Source organism: Myotis brandtii, unplaced genomic scaffold (genome assembly GCF_000412655.1).
Source record: "Myotis brandtii unplaced genomic scaffold, ASM41265v1 scaffold485, whole genome shotgun sequence".
Lineage (NCBI taxonomy): Eukaryota > Metazoa > Chordata > Mammalia > Chiroptera > Vespertilionidae > Myotis > Myotis brandtii.
The window spans coordinates 374,735-399,173 of record NW_005368527.1 but is presented as its reverse complement, the minus strand read 5'-3'; the positions used below and the strand labels follow the sequence as shown (position 1 = coordinate 399,173).

Here is a 24,439-nt window from a genome sequence, read left to right as displayed (position 1 = left end):
GCGACCCCTGGCGGCAGTGCGCGGCGCTGCAGTGCTGGCGCCTCTTCAACAACAGCCGCTGCGACCCCGCCTGCAGCTCCCCCGCCTGCCTCTACGACAACTTTGACTGCCGGGCTGGAGGCCGCGAGCGCACCTGCAAGTGAGCCCCTCCCTCTGTCTGTCTGTTCATGGGCCCCGCCTCTGTCCATCCACCCATCCATCCATCCACCCTAGTCTGCGTCTTGTGTGTCCACGTGCCCGTCCACGGGTCCTGCCTCCCTATCTGTCCACTCCTTTGCCTTGGTCTGTCTGTCTTTCAGTCTATCCTTAGACTGCTGGGCCATCCATTCATTTGCCCTGTCTGCTTCTTAGTGTACCTGTCCTGCCCAGCTGAGTGCCACTTCTGTGTGTTGGCCCATCCTTGTCCATGTGCCCTCTCTGTCCATCCTTGTGCCCTGCCTGTCCCAATGTTCCCATCTGTCTGTCCATCCATGTACCCGCCTCTCTCTTTTTCTGTCTGCTTCTGCACTCCATCTTTCCCTCCCTGTGCCCTGTTTGTCCGTCTTGCTGTCCATTCACGAATTCCTTTCGCCCCTCTGTGTGCCAAGCTGTATGTTGCCCATCTCATCTGTGCATCTATCTGTTTGTATGCCAGTCTGTCTGTCCATGTGCCTCATATATCAGTCCATCTGACCATCTTTGTGTCCCACCTGTTCATCTATGTCTCCTTGTCTGTCCTCTGTCCTTCCACGCACCCCCTTTGCCCCTCTGTATGCCCGCACAGCTGTCCTTGCCCTTGCCTGTCTGTCCTGCCCCTCTCTGTGTCTATCCATGCCCCCATCTGTCTGTCCCATGCATTCCATCTGTCCATCCTGTGCTCGGTCCCTTCTGTCCCACTGCTGTATTTTCCTCCTTAGCATGTAATCCTACATAGCATTCTCTCTGTGTGTTGTTTACATTTAGCTTTTACTGCCGTGTAAAGGAAATGCTGTTATATCCTCTCCTTTACCATCTGTCCCCAACTCCCAGCATGCCAGCTCCACGTGTTCACGGGTATGCCTGGGCCTACCCTGGGTGCCCGCAGCAGGCTCAGCACCTACCAGGTGTTATCCACAGTGATTTATTCATAGTTACTGAGCGAGTGGCTGGATTTCCAGAAAGCCTGACGTATTTGGACACATTCCAGCCCTCTGTGCTTGCTGTCTGACCCCTTCTGTCTCCGGAGCTGGGGTGCGCTGTGTGCAGGGGGCTGGAGGCCCCCTGACGGTGCCCCCTTCCTGCCCCCAGTCCGGTCTATGAGAAGTACTGCGCGGACCACTTTGCAGACGGCCGCTGCGACCAGGGCCCACTTCCTGCAGCGGCTCAGTGCCATCCTGCGCACTTCCCTGCGCTTCCGCCTGGACGAGCGCGGCCAGGCCATGGTCTTCCCTTACCACCGGCAGGACCCCGGCTCTGAAGCCCCGCACTTGCGCGAGCTGGCCCCCGAGGTGATTGGGTGAGTGGCTCTACCCTGAGAGCTGTGGGGGCCGCGCAGGTACCGCGTGGGGGACCGGAGGGGGCAGCATGGGCGAGGTCTGGTGTGTTTCACTTCCCTTAACATCTTGGGGAGCCTTCTTGTTGACAACAAGTCCAGCACGTCTCCACCTTGATGGCATGAACGTTTGGGGAGGATCATTCTTTGCTGCGGGGTGTCCTGTGCATGTGGAATGTTGAGCAGCGTCCCTGGCTTCCACCCACTTAGATACAAGTAGCAGCCCACCCCCAAGATATGGGCAAGGGTCACTTGGGGAGCAGAATTGCCCCTGGATATAGACCTACCTCCTTCGGGAGAGGCAGGGGTATAGCAGAGTAGTTCATAACATGTGTAGTTTTTTCTTAGAAATGGAAAACATAGAACTCTCCTGTTGGTGGCCTGGTCTACCAGGCCGGACAGTGCCAGAGAGCGGTGTGGTCTCTGAGCAGGGTGGGCACTGACCCAGAGGAAGGATGAGTTTTAGAGATGGGGGCATGGGCTCTGATGGGATGCAGGGGGGCTGGGGGGAAGGGGTGTGGGGGTGCAGGAAGAGACTGGACAAAAATCGTACGTGGCTTATGTGCCAGGCCCTGGCTGGGGTGAGCAAGTGGCTGGAGGGCGTCATCAAATTGAGGACACAGGGTGAAAATTAGGGTTGCGTTGGGGCTTGTAGAATCTGAGGAGTCTGGAGTTCCCCGGAAGGCAACCAGGGGCTGAAGATAGAGACAAGAAAGACAAAAGGATGTTGCAGTCATTGAAGTCATGAGAGGGACTCAAAGCAATGGGGAGAGAGGTGGGGATAGAAGACTGATCTGGGGCCCAGCCATGTGGCTCAGTGGTTGAGCATCGACTTCTGACCAGGAGGTCATGGTTTGATTCCCGGTCATAGCACATGCATGAGATGTGGGCTCCATTCCCAGGGTGGGGCATGCAGGAGGCAGCCGATCAACGATTCTCTCTATCTATTTTAAAGAATGATCTGGGAACACTGAGACCTAAGGATTGGTTGAGGGAAATTAGCTCAGAAAAGAGAGGCACCAAGCAAGAGCTCGCTGCCTGAGGTGCATGGGAGCCAATACTATGGCACTGGCAAGGCTCAAATCTGTTTCCCTGATCCAGGGTTTGGAGCAAGATTTAAGGGGTTTCAGGGTCAGATCTTTGGACCCTTCACCTCTCAAAAGGTTCCAGCATTCAGGTTCTGGTCATGTTCTGGTTCTCTGGTTCTGTGGGGAGAGCAGTTGAGGGTTCATAAGTTACTCGTGAGTGGTGTATCCAAGGTGTTTTTGTTGTTGTTGTTAATCCTTACCCGAGGGTATTTTTTCCATTGATTTTTAGAGAGTGGAAGGGAGGGAGAAGGGAGGGGAAAGAGAGAGAGAGAGAAAGAGAGAGAGAGAAAAAAACATTAATGTGAGAGACACCTTGATTGGCTGCCTTGTGCATGTGCTCTGGCTGGGGCTGGGGTTGGAACCTGGAATCAAACTGGTGACCCTTGGGCCGATGCTCTAACCACTTAACAACACCAGCTAGGGCTACCCATGGTTTAAACTTTAGTTCTGGGGTCTTGTTAGAAATAAGATAGGACCAGTGCTATGGTTATAAGAGGAAAAGGGGCAGCTGGAGAATTGGAAGAGATGGGTTATGGGGTTCTTGGGATCCCGAGGAAAAAGGGATTTGGAGGGTTGGATTCCTGGAAGCAGAGCCTGAGATGGGCACTCAGATATCTGTGCCCTATGGAGGGTGCTCTCAGGAGAGGGGGATGAAGAGAGCAGGATGGGGTAGGAGAGAAACTGAGGCAGGAGGGAGCCCCAGCCACTGTCTGGCTTCAGCCTGATTCCTCGGAGTGCTCGCTCCTGAGCACGAATAGCACCTCAGTGCCAGTCCCACCTTGAGACAGGAGGGTCAGCTTTTGTATATCTCACATCAGCCAGTCACTGGCTGATGCTCCCCTAAGAGGTGTCGCTTCCCACGGGAGAGGGTTCCCACCTTGCCGAGTGAGGCCAGTTCTCCCGAGAAGTGGGGGGCTCCCGCTGTTAGAAGCCAGAGCTCATAGCAGTCGGGAGACGGATGCAGCAACCTGATAAGGGAGATGTGGGCCTGTGCCGACAGCAGCCATGAGAGATGTTGCCATGAAAACATGCCCGTTGGAGCCATGGTCTGGGGGACTCTGGTGGCCTCAGCAGAACTGGCTTGGGGAGTGTGGTGGGGTTGGATGCCAGATGGGGGCAGGTGGGCCATGGTGACATGGTGAGTGGACACAGCTCTTCGGAGCCTGGCACTGGGGTGGGAGATGGGGCTTGGTGCCAGCCTGGCAGTAGGTGCCCCACTAAGCCAGCCGATCCCTCCTCTGTGTCCCCACAGCTCAGTGGTGATGCTGGAGATTGACAACCGACTGTGCCTGCAGTTGCCCGAGAATGACCACTGCTTCCCTGACGCCCAGAGTGCGGCCGACTACCTGGGAGCGCTGTCCGCGGTGGAGCGCCTGGACTTCCCATACCCACTGTGGGCTGCGAGGGGTGAGCCCGGCTGGTGGGCGAGCAGGGTGGACCCGAGGCTCCCAGCGGGGGGTCCAGGCCGTGGTTGAAGTCCTTCCTTTCCTGCCTGCAGGGGAGCCGCTGGAGCCGCTGGAGCCTAGTGTGCCGCTGTTGCCGCTGCTGGCTGCCAGTGCGGTCTTTCTGCTGGTCATCCTGGTCCTGGTGGTCATGGTGGCCCGGCGCAAGCGTGAGCACAGCACCCTCTGGTTCCCCGAGGGCTTTGCGCTGCACAAGGACGTGGCCGCTGGCCACAAGGGCCGGAGGGAGCCTGTGGGCCAAGATGCGCTGGGCATGAAGTGAGGACCCTGCCCTTTCCCTGTCCCTGACTTTAGGGGCCTTGTGAGCCCTTGAGTCCACCTTGACCTGACTCTGACCCTAACTGGACCCTAACTTCAGACTTCAGCCTGGACCCCAGTATCTATCCCCTCGACCACTGACTCTATGATCCCTTGGGGATCACCCCTGATTCGTGACCCCTGATTCCATTTCCTGTGTCCCAGTTCCTTTAACTCAAATTCTATCCTGACCCCACCTGGACTCGACCCCAGCCCTCACCTCTCAGATTTCATGCTAATACTCAGCATTCATTCCTACATGACTGCTGGCTCCATGAGCCCTGTCGGGTACCCCAACGCCTTCCTGACCCCTGAGCTTTTCCTCTGTGACCCCCAATATCACCTCTGGCTCTAACCCACTCTGACCTTTGACTTCCTCTCTGATCCCCTTTCCATCCCAACTCAATGTCCATTCCCCACCACCCTCAATCCTGGCCTTGATCCTAGGCTCCACCTCCAACTCCCTGATCTGTCCCTCAAGACCCAAACCCCACCCTGGTCTAACCCCCGAATTTACCCCTCCCCTGTGACCTCCTGACCCCCTGACCCCTCTCCACAACCTCCTTATCTTGGCTATGTCTCTTACCTGTTACGAAGTTAACTCTATTCTGTTACGACATCCTCCTCTCTAACCCCGGATGTATGGCCATGACCCTCACCTATCCCACAGCTCACTACTCTGACCCCTGACCCCACTCCTGTCTCACCACAGTTCCACCTTTAGACCCTGGCTGTCACTCATCATAACTTCTGACTGCACTCCCTGTGACCTTGACCCCATTCTGCACTCCCTCATTGGACCCTGTATCTCGACCCTGCCCCCTGTGCCTACTGACCTATCCCAACTCCAGACCCTGACCTCGCCTCTGGGACCTCTGCTGTGACCCCACCCCAAATCTTCCAGGTCACATGTCTCAGTTGTCCCCTCTACCCTCCCCCCTATCCATTGTCTCCACAGGAATATGGCCAAGGGGGAGAGTCTGATGGGGGAGGTGGCAACAGACTGGATGGACACAGAGTGCCCAGAGGCCAAGCGACTGAAGGTTGTTACCCCCTCTTCTGAACCCTGTTTTCAGGGTCTTGGGTGGGGCCCCGAAGGTCAGTGGGAGAACTCAGAGGACGTCACCTGGATGCTTAAGCTCAGGTCTAGCTTGATCAGGCTCTGTGTTTGGTGCCCAAAGGCTCTTCAGTGAGCTGGCAGACTGGTTAAGAATATTCTGTCCTGTTTCCATAACATCACTCATACCTTTTGGACCTTGGGTCTGAAATTTATCGAGCTCCTGCGAGGGGCCCAGTTGCTTTGCTCATGAAGGTGCATTGATACATTCGTGAGTGACTATTTGGTCCCTGTACCTCATGATCATATTCACGTTCCCAGATTAATCCTGATCCTTGAAGGATTCCCTTGCCCCCACATTTCTTTTCCAATGATTTTTAGTTTCCAGAATACAAGTTTTGCATTTTTTTCCTGGGAAATATAATTCTAAATATTATATTCTTCTGGATGCTGTTGTCAGTAGAATTGTCAACTTAATCTTGTTTTTGGTGTGTTTGTGTCTAGTGCAGTGGTTCTCAACCTTCCTAATGCTGCGACCCTTTAATACAGTTCCTCATGTGGTGGTGACCCCCAATTTCATTGTTACAAATTGAACATAATGAAAGCATAGTGATTAATCACAAAAACAATATATAATTATATATGTGTTTTCCGATGGTCTTAGGCGACCCCTGTGAAAGGGTCGTTCGACCCCCAAAGGGGTCCTAACCCACAGGTTGAGAACCGCTAGTCTAGTGTATGGACAGGTGTGTGCTGACAGTTACGATGCTGTGTCTCTTCCTTGATCACCCACCTTGGGTTCCAAGCCCTTCTCCCTTTCCAATTTGGATTAAAATTCCAGTTTTTCCTCTAACGAGTTTTCTGACCTCCTATATGTCAATTTCCTGTTTCCTTATCTAGAAAACACCCAGGGTTTTGGGGGAGCTGTGTGTGCCTCTCCATGAGAGAAACTCCGACTGTCCCTCTGTCTCCCCCAACTCCTTGTGAGAACCTGGATCCTTGTGCCTCCAGGTAGAGGAGCCTGGCGTGGGGGCCGAGGACGCTGTGGATTGCCGCCAGTGGACTCAACACCACCTGGTTGCTGCTGACATCCGCGTGGCACCAGCCATGGCCTTGACGCCGCCGCAGGGGGAGGCGGATGCTGATGGCATGGATGTCAACGTGCGTGGCCCAGGTCAGTGACGGCACCTCCCGCTCCCTGCTCCTACTTGTGAGAGTCTGAGTCTGCGTCTGTGTTCTGGGGAGAGCGAGGTATGTCTGGGTGTTTGTCTATGGGGCTGGTTGTTACTCGGGACTCTTGGTTGTAAGTGATAATAGCCCAGTTCATACAAGTTTAAGTAAAACAGGGGATGTACTGGCTCTTGTAACTGAAGCATCAGGTGCATTTGGATCCGGCCCAGGCAGGCTTTTTCCTGGGGACGCTATGGCCACAGGCAGGACCAGCCTTATAAAACCTTTTTTCCCATCTACACCAGAAAAAGTCCCAGAATGAGTTCTGATTGGACGGACCAGGGTCACATGCTCATCCCTGAACTAATCAGTGTGGTCTGGGGCCTGGAATATGCAGACTGACCAAGCCTGGGCCCTATGCCTGTCCCTGGGGGAGGGGGTTTGGCTCTAACCTGAGCTTGAGGATGGAGAATGGGGTGCAAGTGTCTCCCTAAGGAAACCAGGCCAAATGCTCACGGAGTGCTGCTGACCATGTTATCTGGATCCTGCTGGATTCATCTTTGCCATGTTTCAGGGTATTCTCCCCCAGCTCTGTTTTGCTCCAAAAGGCCTGCATCTTTTGAAGTCCCTAAGGGATTTCATAGCTGGTGGGTGTGGGCATTTGAAAGGCACAGCTCCTTTGCCTCGAGCTGGAGTATAACTGCAGGTATAACTCAGCCTCCAGCCTTCCCTTTGGGATCAGGATGAAATAGCCCGCTGGGAATTTGTCTGAGGGGCATGTGTTTGTCTTCCTCCCTCCCTTGTCCTTTGTCCTTTTCTGCCTCGGAGCCCTTCTGGGGCAAATCACATGCCTATGAATCTGCATCCTGGGTTGGCTTCTGGGGCCCTGACACAGGTGTGTGTGTGTGTGTGTGTGTGTGTGTGCGCGCGCGCGCGCGCATGCAGATGTACCTCCGTTTGTCGCACTTCCTCCTAATGCAGTGCCCTCAGCAGGATTCCCTGGAAAGGCCCCTGTATCCACCTTCCCGTGATATGTTCCTGTTCCCTGCAGACGGCTTCACCCCGCTAATGCTGGCCTCCTTCTGCGGGGGGGCCTTGGAGCCCATGCCAGCTGAGGAGGACGAGGCAGAAGACACGTCAGCCAGCATCATCTCAGACCTGATTTGCCAGGGGGCCCAGCTTGGGGCGCGGACTGACCGCACGGGTGAGACGGCCTTGCACCTGGCTGCCCGTTATGCCCGGGCTGATGCCGCCAAGCGGCTGCTGGATGCTGGAGCAGATACCAATGCCCAAGACCACTCAGGGCGCACCCCCCTGCACACGGCTGTCACCGCCGATGCCCAGGGCGTCTTCCAGGTGAGATGGGCCTGCCGCTTTGGACATCAGAGCTGGGACAGGCATCGAACTGATCTGGGTTGGAGCCCCAGTTCTGCCTTTCAGAGCTTTTTTTTGTAAAATGGGGATATATGGGAGTACAGTTTCTCCCTGAATCTCATTGATTCCAGGAGATGTGGGGATTGGGTCGTCAGAGGGCTTAGAGGTGCTCCTGGTTCCCCTGTGTCTGCCATGACTCCCCCTGCTGCACCTCCCTCCCCTAGATTCTCATCCGGAACCGCTCCACAGACCTGGATGCCCGCATGGCAGATGGGTCGACTGCATTGATCCTGGCGGCCCGCCTGGCGGTGGAGGGCATGGTGGAAGAGCTCATTGCTAGCCACGCTGATGTCAATGCTGTGGACGAACTTGGTAGGCTGGTGGGTGGTGGGGGCTGAGAGGATGTCACATGGACCCTGACTGTCTTGTTTGTGTGAACCCTCACCCACTGTGAACACTGCGACCCAATCACTGAAGTTCCTGTACACATAACAGGGCTGCAACATGGACTTACACTCTTGTGCATTTTTTTTTAAACATGGTTTTGCAGAGGTGTATTAAGTGCATCATTCTCTTTTTAAAACTTAGAGTATCTGCTTTCTTTTTTAAAAATATATTTTATTGATTTTTTATGGAGAAGAAGGGAGAGGGAGAGTTAGAAACATCGATCAGCTGCCCCATGCACACCCCGCACTGGGGATATGCCCGCAACCAAGGTACATGCCCCTGACCGGAATCGAACCTGGGACCCTTCCGTCCGCAGGCCGGCACTCTATCCACTGAGCCAAACCGGTTAGGGCTCTTGTGCATTTTTTTTTATGGCATCCACTAGCTCATCGACACATCAGTGACTTAGAAAAAGGTGCCCTTCCCCAAGACACTTCATTTTCACCTACTTGGTTAGAGGTAATCACTGCTGCCATCTGCTAGGCAGCTGTTACAATACATTTGCTAACTGACTCATTTATATGAGGTGGCCTCTCCTTCCCCAGTGGCTTGCTAGCAGAGTCCCTGGAGGTGGCTTGCACAGAGTTGTGGAGATTCACAACCTGCCCTTATGTCCAGAGGACCTCACACAGACGTAGACACACTCAGATGCTCACAAACATTCTTTGGAGTAGGTGTTCTCAACTTTTGGAGAAGGTGTTCTTTTTAAAAAATATATTTTATTGATTTTTTACAGAGAGGAAGGGACAGGGATAGAGAGTTAGAAACATCGATGAGAGAGAAGCAGCGATCAGCTGCCTCCTGCACACCTCCTACTGGGGATGTGCCCGCAACCAAGGTACATGCCCTTGACCGGAATCAAACCTGGGACCTTTCAGTCCACAGGCCGACGCTCTATCCACTGAGCCAAACCGGTTAGGGCTGGAGCAGGTGTTCTTAATCTACCAATGACATTTGGGATTGGAGCATCTTTGGTGGTCGGGGCCATCCTTGCATTGCAGGGTGTTAGGCAGCATCCCCAGCCTTGAACTATTAGATGCTAGTAACCCACCTCCCAGTTGTGGAACCAAAAATATCTCCCAACATTGCTAAATGCCACTGGGGGGAAAATCACCCCTGGTTGAGAAATATGGCTTTACAGGAGCACTATCCAATAGAACTTTCTGGGATGACGGAGTGTTTTCCACAGTGGCTGCCTCATTTTTCACTCCCACCAACAGTGTATGAAGGTTCCAATATCTCCATATCCTTGCCAACACTTTTTATTATCTGTTTTTTTGTTTATAGTGGGTGTGAATTGGTATCTCATTGTGGTTTATGATTTTCATTTTCCAGATGGCTAATGATTTTGAGCATCTTTTTATATGCTTATTGGCTATTTGTATGTGTCTTCTTTTGCAACATGTCCATTCAGATGTTTTGCCTATTTTTAATTGGGTTATTTGTCTTTCTATATTTTTAAAATATATTTTTATTGATTTCAGAGAGGAGGGGAGAGGGAGAGAGAGATACAAACATCAATGATAAGAGCGAATCATTGATAGACTGCCTCCTGCACACCCCACATGGGGATTGCCCTGTCTGGGAATGGAACCGTGACCTCTTGGTTCATAGGTCAATGCTCAACTGCTGAGCCAAGCCTGCCAGGCTGTCTTTCTATTATTGAGTTATAAAGGTTATGTATTCTAAGTATGTTTCTTATCAGATATATGATTTATAAATATTTCTTTCAATTTGTAGGGGGGGGAGAGAGAGAGAGAGAGAGAGAGAGAGAGAGAGAGAGAGAAAGAGAGAGAGAGAGAGAGAGAGAGAGAGAAAGAGAGAGAGAGAGAGAGAGAGAGAGAGAGAGAGAGAGAGAGAGAGAGAGAGAAAGAGAGAGAAACATTGATTTGTTGTTCCACTTACTTATGCATTCATTGGTTGATTCTTGTATGTATCCTGACTGGGAATAGAACCTGCAACCTTGGCATATCAGGATGGCGCTCTAAACAACTGAGTGAGGGCTTCACTTTCTTTATGTTGTCCTTCAAAGCACAAACATTTTAATTTTGATAATGTCTAGTTTATGTATTTTTGTTGTATTACTGCTTCTGTTTTTGGTGTCATATCTAAGAATCTTTGTCTAATTCAAGACCATAAAGATTTACTCCTATATTTTCTTCTAAATATTTTATAGTTTCAGCTTTTACATTTAGGTCTTGGAGTGATTTTGTTTTTGTTTTTTGTTTGTTTGTTTGTTTTTTAATCTTTAAATTCTTTATTAGTTAAGGAATTACAAATGTGTCCTCATTCGTGATTTTTTTTAATATGGTGTGAGGTAGGGGGTCCACCTTAATTCTTTTGCATGTGGAGATCTAGTTGTCCCAGCACCATTTGTTGAGAAAGCTATTCTTTCCCCATTGCATGGGTTTGACACCTATTTTAGTTAATTTAAATCTAAAGAGGCACATGGGACTGGTGGCAACTGCATCAGATAGCACACCTCTAGGAATAAACAAGTGAGGGCTGCATAGTTCCCTCTGTATATGGAGAGTGCCATGTACAGGAGCCCCAGGCCTTGGAAGACACCTGTACAGTGTCTCCCTTGGACAGAGAGTCATTCTACGGATCTGCACACATACACAGACCCAAACACAGGTGCTCAGATCCTCATGGCAGGCCGCTCCTTCTCACCAGGCCATATTCTGGGCATTTCCTGCTTCTCTGCCTTGGAGGGTCAGGACATGAGCCTGATTCTGACCTTGACCTCTCTGCACTCCCCCCAGGGAAATCAGCCTTACACTGGGCTGCAGCTGTCAACAATGTGGAGGCCACCTTGGCCCTGCTCAAAAATGGAGCCAACAAGGACATGCAAGATAGCAAGGTGAGCCCCAGCCCTTGGCTCACCAGGGAGTCATCCCTAGCACAGACCTCCCCCTACCAGGTAGCAGAGAGTGGGGTGGAGTAGGCAAGTGGGAGCATTCACCCAGCCTGCAGCCAGCTTTCAGGGTTGGGAATTGGGCTCAAGAGGCTCCAACAGTAGGTCAGAAGAGGAAGTGTGTGGCAGTTACTATGTGACCTTGGGAAAGTTGCTTAACTCCTCTGGACCTCAGTGTTCTCATCTGTGAAATGGAGAAGCAACAGTACCTATCTCATTGCCTCTTCCAAGGATTCAGTGAGGTAATGTGTTACCGCAATAGAAGGTAACTTTTTGATCATTGTTTAAAAAGCCTTGCAAGGTGGTGTTACTCTACTCAGATAAGCAGAGTGAGGCTCAGAGGGGTGCAGGATGGATTCTGTCCTTATTTAAAATTTCCATATTTTTTAATGGAATTTTTGGCATTAATTTAAATTAATTTTTTTTAAAAAATTGCATTAAAATATTAATTTTTATGACTGCGAGTTTTGGTGCCCCTTTGAAATTTGTGTCTAAGGCGAGTGCCTTACTCTTATCACCCTGTTCCTGGCACTGGGGCCTGGCACTTAGTAGGTGCACCATGACTGTGGTTTAAATAAAAGAACTTGCCTCGGCTTCCCTATCAGAGCGAGGAGTCAAACCCAGGTCGGTCAGGCTGGAACCTTAGCTCTCAGGTTCCATCAGAGGACGGAGGCCCTGGTGTTGCTGGCCCTTGTGACCCTGACACCTGGCTGGTTCTCGGCTCCCCCCAGGAGGAGACACCACTGTTCCTGGCTGCCCGGGAGGGCAGCTATGAGGCTGCCAAGCTGCTGCTGGATCACTTTGCCAACCGGGAGATCACTGACCATCTGGACAGGCTGCCCCGGGACGTGGCCCAGGAGAGGCTGCACCAGGACATCGTGCGCTTGCTAGACCAGCCCAGTGGGCCGCGCAGTCCCCCGGGCTCCCATGGCCTGGGCCCCCTGCTCTGCCCGCCCGGGGCCTTCCTCCCTGGCCTCAAGGCGGCACAGTCGGGGGGCAAGAAGAGCCGAAGGCCACCAGGGAAAGCAGGGCTGGGACCACAGGGCACCCGGGGCCGGGGCAAGAAGCTGACGCTGGCCTGCCCGGGTCCTCTGGCTGAGAGCTCAGTCACACTGTCGCCTGTAGACTCTCTGGACTCCCCACGGCCCTTTGGTGGGCCCCCTGCATCCCCTGGAGGTTTCCCCCTCGAGGGGCCCTACATGAGTGCCACCACCACGGCTGTGTCCCTGGCACAACTTGGTGGTGTGGGCAGGGCAGGTCTAGGGCGCCAGCCCCCCGGGGGCTGTGTACTCAGCCTGGGCTTGCTGAAACCTGTGGCCGTTCCCCTTGACTGGGCCCGGCTGCCCCCACCTGCCCCACCAGGCCCCTCGTTCCTGCTGCCACTGGCACCGGGAGCCCAGCTGCTGAATCCTGGGACCCCCATGTCTCCTCAGGAGCGGCCCCCACCATATCTGGCTGTTCCGGGACATGGTGAGGAGTATCCGGTACCTGGGGCTCATGGCAGCCCCCCCAAGGCTCGCTTCCTCCGGGTCCCGAGTGAGCATCCCTACCTGACCCCATCCCCTGAGTCCCCTGAGCACTGGGCCAGCCCCTCGCCTCCCTCACTGTCAGACTGGTCTGATTCCACACCCAGCCCAGCCACTGCCAGTAGGGCCACGGCCACAGCTGCGGGGACACTTCCTGCCCAGCCACTCTCCCTGTCTGTCCCTGGCCCCCTAGTTCAGGCTCAGACCCAGCTGGGGCCCCAGCCTGAAGTCACTCCCAAGAGGCAGGTGTTGGCTTGAGATGCTCCTCAGTTCTTGGGGTTTGGGCAACTGAAGAGACACCCTATCCTGATTCTGTTCTCCCCCATTTTCCTTTAATCTTTTTCATTCTCTTTTCTCTTTTCCAATCCCCCTGCACCCCCTACCCCTTCAGTGTGACTGACATAGTTTACCAGCCTAGGGCTTCAATCTTCCCTTATTTGTAAGGGGTTCAGGCTGACCCCCACCCATGGGTCTTGTGATGAGTCTGGGACCACCTCCTGTCCTCCCCTGTCCTACTCTCCAACTCACCCTTCCTTCCTTTCTTGCCTCCTCTGGCCTCTTTCACTCCTCACACTCTGACATGAGTGGATTATTATTTTTTTTTTACATTTTGTATAGAAACAAAATTCATTTAAACAAACTTATTATTATTATTATTATTTTTTACAAAATATATATATGGAGATGCTCCCTGCCCCCCTGCAAACCCCCCAGTGCCCCCATGGGGCTGAGTCTGTGGGCCCATTTGGCCAAGCTGGATTCTGTGTACCGAGTACACAGGCATGACTGGGATCCTGTGTACCGAGTACATGACCCTGGTGTGTACCAAGTAGTCACCCTTGGGCGCACCCTCTGGGGCCAGGGGTTGGCAAGATGTGGGAGCTTCCTCCCCACCCCATGTCCCTCACTTCACTGCATTCCAGATGGAACTTGTTCTATAGCTTTGCTGGGGAAAGGGCTCTTCTATCTCAGAGAGCCCACCCCCAGATTGTCTCCCCACCCTTGAGCCTGGGCCACCTTCCTTTGGGAACTTGGGGGTGGGTGGTGGGAACGTGAGGATTAGGGGAGATATGTGCATTTCACTTTGTGTCCCTGTACATATGGGACTGCAAGATGGGAAGGAGCTGCCTGAGTGGCACCTCTCCTGGTACTCCCCTGGCCCAGTGCCATGGCAGAATATAAGTATTTTTAGGCAATTTTTGTAATATGGCTTCTGATCACAATTTCTGTGTAGCTAAGTTCCCATTGTACAGCCCCCACTCCCCTCACCACCTAATAAAGGAATAGTTAACACTCAGTGTCATTGATCTGTGTCTAGATAAGGTGGGGGAGTGATAGTGGTGGATCTTCTGTCTCTCCAAGGCTAACGAGCTCCCATCTTAGGTTAAATCCATTTAGCTTGCCTACCCGCTTATGTTTCTTCTTTTTTTGATTCAATCAGATTTGCTTGGAAACATTGTTTAATGGAAATGCTAAGAAAGCTGTCAGTTGGTGGAGCTTTTAAGGTCACCAGCAGATTAAGAACTATGGGTGGCCAGTTTGGAGTGGTAGGTACTTCTGCAAACAGCAGAAGAATGGAGCTAGTATGCAGGGAGAATCAGAGAAAAGTGCTCCAATGGTTCTAGAGTTGGAAGGCGTGAGTATCTTAGTTTCAGAAGTATCAATTTCAGTAAATTGAGTATTCATTCCATTGACACCACAGTTATTTTTTCATTGATGCTAGTTTTGCATGAAAGTCACCTCTACTTCATGTTTCCTTGGTGTATGGAGACAATGTTGCAGCTCTGTAATAAATACTCCTTTATATATACCAGCTTGGATGGGTTTCTATATCTTGCAACCAATTGTACTCCAAGACAAGGTTGTGTTCATATAGGGGCATCCTCCAGGAAAAGAGGATGGGTTAATGTTCATTGATTCCCCTGTCACTTGGAGTGCTTGTGGTTGTATGTGATACAAAAATTAACCCAGCTGATTTAAACAAACAAACACAATTATTAGCTCATGTAACTAATAAGGACCAGCTTCAGGGAGATTTGACGCAGTGACAGAAAAGAAGGCTGAATTTCTCCTCATCTCTACAGATTGTTCTCTGGGCATCAGTGTCATCCTCAGGCTCCAATCTAATTTCTCTTCCCACCCTCACAGCTATAGCGCTCCTTCTGTGTTAGCAAAATAAGTGCAAAGATCATTAACCATATGGCACTTTCCAGGGACCTGAGAAGCTTCTAGACTTGGAGTTGATTTGTGTGGATTCCAATTGGGTCATGTGCCCGTCCTCTTACTGATGGTTTCTCAATGTTGGCATTATTGACATCTGTGGCCAGGTCCTTCTTTACCAAAGGGGGTCTCCTGTGCATTGTGGGATATTTAATGGCATCCCTGGCCCCGACCCACTAGATGCCCCTTTTCCATTGTGACAACCAAAGAAGTCTCCAGGCATTGCCAGTTGTCCCCTGGTGATGGTGGCTGGGGGGATTGCTTTTCAACACTGCTGCTCTACCCAGACATTATGGTAATGGGATAGGGGATGTGCTGATTTTTTAAAGCAATCAGCCTGTGCTCTTGAACTGGGGATGGAGTAAATATAGGGGCAATCAGGTTTAGAGAAGCTGGAATTTTGTGGAAGCAACTAATAAATACTCCATGCTGTTTCCCAGAGGTTTGCAGAGTGAATGCATCCCAGCTGCCACAGGGGTTAGTTGCCTGCTAGCATATGCCCTATTAGCTTCTTTTCCTGTCTTTTCTCATTACTCCACTTCCTTGCTCGTATTTTCTAGGGTCACCTCCAAAGTAAACTTACTTCTACTCAAAGCCTTGTCTCAGGGTCACTTCTGGGAGGACCCCAAATATGACAGGGGTTGTTGGTATAGGGCAGAAGTTTGCTAAATTATGACACTCATGTGCAGTCATGAAATTTAATTCATGAAGCGAAATTTCTCAGCCAGAACTCCTGTGCTCATTGCAGCACTATTCACATGAGCCAAAATATGGAAACAACCTAATGCCAGTCAATGGATGAATGGATAAAGATGTATGTGCATCTTCTTTCTGGTAGAGATGTGTCTCAGCCGGGCTAGGAGTTTGCAAGGCGGCAAAGAGGTGAGGAAAAGAAATAGCATAGGGAGGGGCACAATGGTGTGCTACAGCATGGACGTCTCAGAGGAAGGGGCAGCAGTTTGGAATGGCTGGGTCTATGCCTCACTTTCTTGTTGTTAATTTACTAAACGGATGTGTGACAGTTTGCATGGAGCAATGGATGGATTTGGAACTGTAGACGGTACCAGGGGCCAGATCACAAGGGTCTTAAATGTGAAGATGGGGAATTTTACACTTCACTCTGAGGGCAATGGGGAGCACTGGAAGGTCCCTGAGTAGAGAGGGAACACAGCCAGGACTCCTGTTCTGGTGGCCGGTGCAGAGGACAGACTAGAGGAAGGTGATGCTGCAAACTTTTACAACGGGTGGGAATGTCGTAGCCTGAGTTCGGGTGGGGCTGAGGGGATGGGAACGTGGGGAGGAAGAGTAGAGAAGATTTGGCGACTAATTCTGAAGAGAACAGGGAGAGGGATTGAGAGGCTGTGGTCACTCTAAGAAGTTGAGGCTGGGGAACATTTGTATAACAACGTCAAGGGATCCACTTCTTCCTTCCCTCCTTTAGGGCAGGGTTCAAGGTGCATTTTCCTTGGGGTAGCAGCTTTGCCCTGCAGGGTGGGCACTGACAGGCCCTGGGGAGCACTGATGGGGTGTCGAGAGCATTCGTGACAGCCATTCACAACAGGAAATCATCATTAGTCCTTTCCCATTTTTTGCCACGAGAGCCTGGGGGCCGGAGAAGTGGACCCTGGGGTCTCCAGTTTCCAGGAGGGAAAGAAACCCGTAGGGTCTCTCCAGCCTGAGCCCTGGGGGGCTTGTTAGTGGCTGGGGGCCCCTGAGACAGCAGCTCTAGAGATCCGCGTATAACAGGGCCCAGGTCCTCAGCCCTCCCCTCTTAGGCTGCAAGCAGTGAGCAATGCAGGCAGGAAGCTCTGTTGGCCATGGTGAGTATGAATTCGGGGCCTTTGCCGGACTGGAGAAGCCACCCAAGCCCACCCCCAGCTCATGTGTGGTCTGAGCACATGGGGCACCAAATGCACACACGCATGCCCTGCAAGCAGCAGGCACACACATGCGGGCATATATCCTGGAGCTTCCTCGGTGTGAATGCACACATGCTCATTGAGTCACTCAGCAGCGAGGGCTTAGAGGTGGTGGGGCCGGGGCTCCTGCTTCCGGGAGAGCTTCCTGATGAGAAGAAAGAGGGAGAGGAAAAGGAAAGCTCCAGCCCTGTGCGTTTCTGCCATGGGCCTGCCCCTGAGCTCAGTACCCGCTGCCTCCCGCTAACTCTCCCACCAAGCCAGCAGCTGGCCCGGGGATCTCTCCATAGGTGCGATTTTCATAGGCTCCAGGTATGCAAATCAGAACTTCCTAGACCTGTAACCTGACTTCCTTTTGGCCAGACACTCACCTGTCACAATTTGGACACTTTGAGGCAAACTCAAAGTCACAGCTTCTCAGGTGTTGCAGGGTTCAATTTCAGCCCCATTCAGGAAGTCCCCTTCTTCCCTTTCTCTGAGGTGTGTGCAGGGGGCTGGCACACATGCCACCTCGGTGGCGAGGGTGGCCCAGGGCCTGGCTGTCCGTATGTGTCCACCATGTTAGGTGTATGTCTGCCTCTGGCATTCCCAGGGCTGAACAGAGTCTCCTCTGACCTCTGGCTGGCTGGGCCCCACCCTACCCTCCTGTTGCAGCTCTGCCAGCTCCCACCCACTGCTTTCTCACACCCACATCTTGTCAGAAAACCCAGTGGGCTCCACCTGCACACTCTGTCCATAAATGGCCATCTCTCACCACCTCCCTGGTCCAGCCCTCATCCTTCCCACTCATGTTCCCCAAACTCTGGTCTCCCACAGAGGCCCAAGGGCACCCGGGAACACCCGAGTTAGGTCAGGTCCCTCCTCTGCTCAGAGTCCTCCGTGGCTCCCACATCACTCGGTGTAGAAGCTGAAGTCCTCACTGTGACCCACAAGACTGTATGCAGCGTGCTCTCATCACCTCCCACCCCACCCTCCCTCTCACTTCCTCCTTCTGCCCCTCTCTCCCTCCTGCTGCGCCTGTTCCAGGCACAGTGCAGCCTCAGGGCCTTTGCACTGGCTGCGGCCTCTACCTAGGACACTTTCTTCCCCTAGGATCCTCTTGACTCATTTGCTCATTTCTTTTTTTTTCTTTTAATCTTTATTGTTGAAAATATTACATAGGTCCTACTTTCTCTTCATTAACCTCTTCCAGCCTGCTCCCATATTTCCTCCCCCTGACCCCCCAGGCCCTCACCACACCAGTGACTGTCCAAGGGTCATGCACGTATGCATATAAGTTCATTGGCTGGTGTCTTTCCCGTTTCTTTCAAGTGTGAATTCGGGGCCTTTGTTTTGCTGGAGAAGCCACCTTGGCCCCTCCCCAGCCCTACCTGTGAGATCTGAAAATAAGGGAGGGGAAACAAGGAATTCTGAGTGACTGAACAGTAAGCCTCAACAAGCCCTTTCCTGACCATCTTCTGTAAAATTGCCACCTTCCTCAGACCCTCGATGACCCTTTGAATACACTGCTTCTCTTTCTTGGCAGCACTTACGGCCCAATATGGCCTCTCACTTATTTATTATCACATCCCTTGTTTATTGCCTGGTTCACGTCTCTAGAACTTTCTGCTCCTCCAAAGCTGGGATCTCTGCCTGTTTATTTCCCTGCTGTGTCCTCAGTGCCCAGAGCAGCACCCAGCACAGAGCAGGTGCTCAATGAATAAGTGCAGGATGAAAAACGAGCCTGCAGACTAGCAGCCCTTTAAACCACACCCTCCAGCGACACAGTCCTGGCTTTGACTCCCGGCACCACAATGGTGAGATGAGAGATTATCCCATATATGCTCCGCTTCCTCAGCAGTGCAAAGCCGAGAACGACAATCCCGTCTCTCCTTGCAAGAATTCTGAGACCACAGGGTTTGTAGCATGGTTCAGGGCATCTTAGGAACTATTATCTGAGAGCTCACGGATCAGTCTCCACTTTCATAGATGGGGCTCGCAGGGCCCAAACCAGCTGCCCACGGTCACACTGCCCTCGTAGGTGCAGGCACCAACATTCAAACGTAGGCCTGTGTGCTTCCAGAGCTCAGTGTGGTTGTCCCTGCAGGTACCAGAAGGGCTGTTTTGAGCACAGAATTTCTGCTCACGCCAAGGGATGTTTGTCAGGGAGTGACTTTCTTGTCCTTTGAGGCATGCGAGTAGAGGGTGGATGGTTGTGGTAGAAGAGACGCCTACACTGAGTGCATCTTTAAGATGCCTGAGAAGGTCTGACCTATTCCCGTCGGCCATTTACAGGTCATTATGAAGGGATGTTTCTCAATGTGAGGAGTTGGAACATTCTTCACTTAATTGATTTTTGCAGAATTAAACTTGCGGCAAACTTCCAAGACATTTAGATGGCCATTGTCAATTTCTCTGGCCCCGTTGCTGTGGGTGAGTATTTTTAGGGGCACAGCCATTCATTTTTTTCTCTTCTTATGAGGATCGCTGGTTTGCAGATCACCCCAAGTGCCACTAGATGGCGGATAAATCAGGACTCTGCTCTCTGCAGACCCACCTTCTTGTCTCTGAGTTGGTGTTTGAGGCTCCCCAGGCTGAACTATGTTTATCTCTCAACCAATTAACTCTCAATAAGCAGGGAAGGACTGCATTGGGACCATTTCCCTTAAAGCAGAGTCCCATGTTCTAACGGAGTGAAAAAATACCCTCAAAAACACTCTAATATAGATACTGTACCTTTTTTTTCTGAGGTAGAGAGTAATCAATGATAATGATTCAGTATTTCTACTGAAGTCATAATTGCAATATGAGGATCACTGGTTTGCAGATCACCCCAAGTGCCACTAGATGGCGGATAAATCAGGACTCTGCTCTCTGCAGACCCACCTTCTTGTCTCTGAGTTGGTGTTTGAGGCTCCCCAGGCTGAACTATGTTTATCTCTCAACCAATTAACTCTCAACAAGCAGGGAAAGAGTGCATTGGGACCATTTCCCTTAAAGCAGATTCCCATGTTCCAACTGAGTGAAAAATACCCCGGAAATACTCTACTATTGATACTGTATCTTTTATTTTCTGAGGTAGAGTGTAATCTAGGATAACAATTCAGTATTTCTACTGAAGTCTCATAATTGCAATTAAAATGGACAATTATTTCAGAATTATGTTCCATTTAATGAATACAGATGTGTCCATGGGGCACAATGCCTGGGGCCCACCATACTATTAAGGGGGTCCATGATGTTATTTAAATTTCTTTTAAGATCAGAAGAAATAAACGCAGTTTTAGGATTGAAGCGTGCATTCATCTTTACACCAATGCAGCCCTAAAGCAAAAAAATTTAAAAAGTAAAAAACAAAAAATGTAGATAATGACAGTGTTACAAGCTTTGCCTTTCTCGGGTATTTGAACTGTAGCAGACACAGTAGTAAATACTTGGCCCACACCCCCTTGGCTTTTATTATGTCCTTGTATTCTCTGCACATGGTGGCAAATTGGAAGTGCTGGGAGATTACTGTCTCCTGGTAGAAACTCTCAAGCAATGGCAAACAGGAGTTGATGGGTAAACACCCAGTTTCCTCACTGTCCCTTAGGGTTCCTCAGGTGGGGTTAAAGTCTAGTCGCCAGTGGTAATTTCCTTGACAATGTGCCTTTGTTATGTCTCTCTCTCCCCCAGCTCCTGCCTATGTTTTGCAGGATGATGGTCCAGATAAACTATTTGCTCTTGAATCCTTGCCTCAGGATCTGTTTCTAGGGGACTCAGATTAAGGCCTTGGTGTTCTCACCACCTCTCCCTAACCCCAATATAAGTATCTATCCCTTATAGATTTTTGTGATTTTCTTTTCTTTTTAAAAAATGGAGATGTATTTGCCCGGTGGGCTTGGCTCAGTGGTTAAGCTTCGACCTATGAACCAGGAGGTCACGGTTTGATTACTGATCTGGGCATATGCCCGGGGTTGCAGGCTGGATCTGATCAATGATTCTCTTTCATGATTGATGGTTCTCTCTCTCTCCCTCTCCCTCTCCCTTCCTCTCTGAAATAAATTTTAAAGTATTGAAATGTAGTAGACATGAAACATTGTGTAAGTTTCATCATTGATGGTTCTCTCTCTCTCCCGCTCCCTCTCCCTTCCTCTCTGAAATATATTTTAAAGTATTGAAATGTATTAGACATGTAACATTATGTAAGTTTAAGGTGTATAACATGCTAATGTGATACATTCATATGTTGTGATATAATTGCCATTGTAGCAATAATTAGCACCTCTATCGTGTCACAAAATTATCATTTCTTTTGTGTGGTGGGAATAGTTAAGATCTGGTCTCTTAGAAAGTTGGATAATTATAATACAATATTGTTGTGTATATTCACTTTTCTGTGCCTTAGATCTCTGGGACTTATTTATCTCCTAGTTGAAAGTTTATATCCATAAACAATATTTCTCCTCTTCCTCCACCCTCCAGCCCCTGGCAACCACCATTTCACTCTGTTTTTATGAAAGTTTAACTTTTTCAGATTCCACATATGAGTGAGATCAAATGGTGTTTGTCTTTTTCTGTCTGACTTATTTCCCTTAGAATAATGCCCTTAAGGTCCACCCATGTTGTTGCAAATGGCAGAATTTCAGTCTTTCTCATGTACACTAATAAAAGAGAAAGATGCAAATTGACCATATCTTTGCATCACCTACAGCCAATCAGGAATGAGCGTGCAAAATTAACCCAACAAAGATGGTGGGTTAATTTGTATAGGCAGGTGCAGAGTGGCTGGGGGGGCTGGAGGCAGGCATTCAGCACCGCCCCAATTGCTCTGGGCCTCTGGGCAGCGTGGGAAGGCGGGAAGGTGGCTCCGGCAGGAGGGAGAGAAGGTGGTGCCAGCAGCCTGGGGAAGGAAGGCCCATTCTTGCCCGAATCTTTGTGCATCGGGCCTCCAGTGCCTGAATAATATTCCACTGCATATATCACCACATCTCCGCTATCCACTTACCTGTTGAAAAGCACTTAGGCTGTTCCCACATCTATGATTTTCTTGTTATTAAAGAGACACTTGTTAGCTGGGTGATATTAGGAAAACAAGTGACATCATTTCTTTTTTTCCCATCACCATTTGTCCCCCCTTCACCCTTTTCCACCTCCACTGCGCCCCACCTCCCCAATCACCACCCTGTTGTCTGTGTGACACCATTTCCGAGCCTCTCTTTTCCTTTTTGTAGAACAAGGATGTGTAACTGACCCTCAGTAACTTGGTCTATTGCATTTTCTCAGTCCTCTCTCCTCAGACTCCTAAAAAGCAGTGGGAAAATGCCACCTGGCTGGTGACACAGTTTGTGCTGGTGGGTTTCTCCAACCTCCCACACCTGAGGACCACCCTCTTCACGCTGTTCTTCCTCATGTACCTGGTCACCCTCAGTGGCAATGTCACCATCATCACCATTATCCATGTGGATCGGACCCTTCACACCCCCATGTACCGCTTCCTGGCGGTGCTGTCCCTCTCGGAGACCTGCTACACGCTGGTCACCATCCCGAATATGCTGGCTCATCTGCTCATGGAGAGCCAGGCCGTCTCCATTGCTGGCTGTCGGGCTCAGATGTTCTTCTTCCTGGGCCTGGGTTGCAGCCACTGCTTCCTCCTGACCCTGATGGGTTATGACCGCTACGTAGCCATCTGCCACCCGCTGCGGTACTCGGTGATCATGAGACCCACAGTCTGCCTCTGCCTGGGAGCCCTGGTTTTCTGTTTGGGGTTCTTGGTGGCCCTGATCGAGACCAGCATGATCTTCTCGTCGCCCTTCTGCCGCAGCAACCGCGTGGAGCACTTTTTCTGCGACATCGCACCCGTCTTGAAGCTCAGCTGCACCGAGAGCGCAGGCAAAGCGCTGGGCATCTTCTTCCTCAGCGTCCTGGTGGTGCTGGTCTCCTTCCTCCTCATCCTCCTCTCCTACGCCTTCATCGTGGCTGCCATTGTGAGGATCCCTGCGGCCGCTGGCCGGCGCAAGGCCTTCTCCACCTGCGCGGCCCACCTCACCGTGGTCATCGTGCATTTTGGCTGCGCCTCCATCATCTACCTGCGCCCGGAGTCCGTCGGAAACCCTGCCCAGGACCGCCTGGTGGCCGTCTTCTACACGGTGGTGACGCCGCTGCTGAACCCGGTGGTGTACACTCTGCGCAACAAGGAGGTGCGGGTGGCTCTGAGGAGGACCCTGGCGCGCAGCTGCGGGGTTTGCAAATGACCACTCGCTCTGCATTGCGGCGCTAGCTTTTTCGTGGTCGCGTGTCCTGCCTGACGTTCAATTTCTCAGCCTAGAAAACGGGGCGGCTCCCAGACCTTAAATGAAATAGTCTGCTCTAGCCGGTTTGGCTCAGTGGATAGAGCTTCGGCCTGAGGACTGAAGGGTCCTGCGTTGGTTTCTGGCCAAGGGCACATGCCCGAGCTGTGAGCTCCATCCCCAGTAGGGGGCGTGCAGGGGGCAGCTGATCAGTGGTTCTCTCTCATCATTGAGGTTTCTGTCTCTCTCCCCCTCTCCCTTCTTCTCTGAAATCAGTAAAAATATATTAAAAAAAGAGAAATATTCTATTTAATGAGGCCGTTAACAAACAGTGCCCGAGACGTAGCATGAACTCCGTAAAGGCTGCCTTTTCTTGTCTTGATTACCTCGACTTTGGGGGAATGGGGTGGAGGGACTGCAATACGGTCTGCAGGGCAGGTTAGTCACCAGTGGGGGCGCCACTGCCCCTGCCCAGCGTGACAGGAGTGGAAGGTGGTGACTTAGCAGTGAGCAGGCATGGGTACCGGTCCGGCAGCCATTGATTTTGTCTCATTCAGAACTTTCCCCATTTTTGGGGGCGGGGCTATGTGTCCCCAGCCCAAGGCTCCCTTTGTTCTCCTGCAGGATTGCACACTGACTGCGGTTGTTAGCATCGTTATGCCCGGCTCGCTGCCCTTTGGGTCCGTCACAGTAGGTCCTCGGGGGGACGCATGGCGATTTTAGCCGTAAGTCGGAACCCACCTACAGAAGCACCTGCATCACTCACATGGGGCACATACACAGCAGCAATGAAATGAAACATTAAAAAACATTAAAAGAAAGATAACAATTCCTGACCTTTACTTGTGGTAAATAAATAACAAGAAACATAAAGCACAGCGCTATCCCGTTTGGCTCAGCGGATAGAGCATTGTCATCCTGGGTTTGATTTTGGTCAAGGGCACATGCCCGGGTTGCAGGATCAATCCCCAGTAGGGGGCGTGCAAGAGGCAGCCAATCAATAATTCTCTCTCATCATTGATGTTTCTCCCTCGTCCTCTCCCCTCCTTTCTAAAATTAATAAAAATATTAAAAAGAACCCATAAAGCACATATGTACATATGTTGAAATGATGGAACTTTTTAAAAAATAAATAATCTGGAGGCCTGGTGTATTGGGGGAGGGTCCCCTCAGCCCAGCCTGCACCCTCTCCAATCCAGGACCCCT

The 24,439-nt window shown here is 51.1% G+C and overlaps 2 protein-coding genes across 2 annotated transcripts in view; both read left to right on the top strand.

The window, feature by feature from the left end:
- The window catches only part of NOTCH3 (notch 3), a gene marked incomplete at its 5' end in the record, with an annotated part of 33,059 nt that extends 18,913 nt beyond the window's left edge, over nucleotides 1–14,146 (top strand). Inside the window, 11 exon segments of the mRNA XM_014547772.1 lie at nucleotides 9–139; nucleotides 1,267–1,323; nucleotides 1,325–1,474; nucleotides 3,851–4,005; nucleotides 4,097–4,319; nucleotides 5,317–5,401; nucleotides 6,427–6,589; nucleotides 7,637–7,941; nucleotides 8,184–8,331; nucleotides 11,172–11,269; nucleotides 12,055–14,146. Coding sequence (XP_014403258.1) covers nucleotides 9–139; nucleotides 1,267–1,323; nucleotides 1,325–1,474; nucleotides 3,851–4,005; nucleotides 4,097–4,319; nucleotides 5,317–5,401; nucleotides 6,427–6,589; nucleotides 7,637–7,941; nucleotides 8,184–8,331; nucleotides 11,172–11,269; nucleotides 12,055–13,107 — 2,568 coding nt within the window.
- A 60-nt stretch (nucleotides 14,147–14,206) lies between these two features.
- Nucleotides 14,207–23,340, top strand: LOC102263545 (olfactory receptor 10T2). Its single transcript, XM_014547785.1, has 2 exons — nucleotides 14,207–15,546; nucleotides 22,230–23,340. The coding sequence occupies exons 1-2, from the start codon at nucleotides 15,525–15,527 to the stop codon at nucleotides 23,195–23,197; spliced, it is 990 nt and encodes a 329-aa protein (XP_014403271.1). The 5' UTR covers nucleotides 14,207–15,524; the 3' UTR covers nucleotides 23,198–23,340.
- Nucleotides 23,341–24,439: the final 1,099 nt, after the last annotated feature.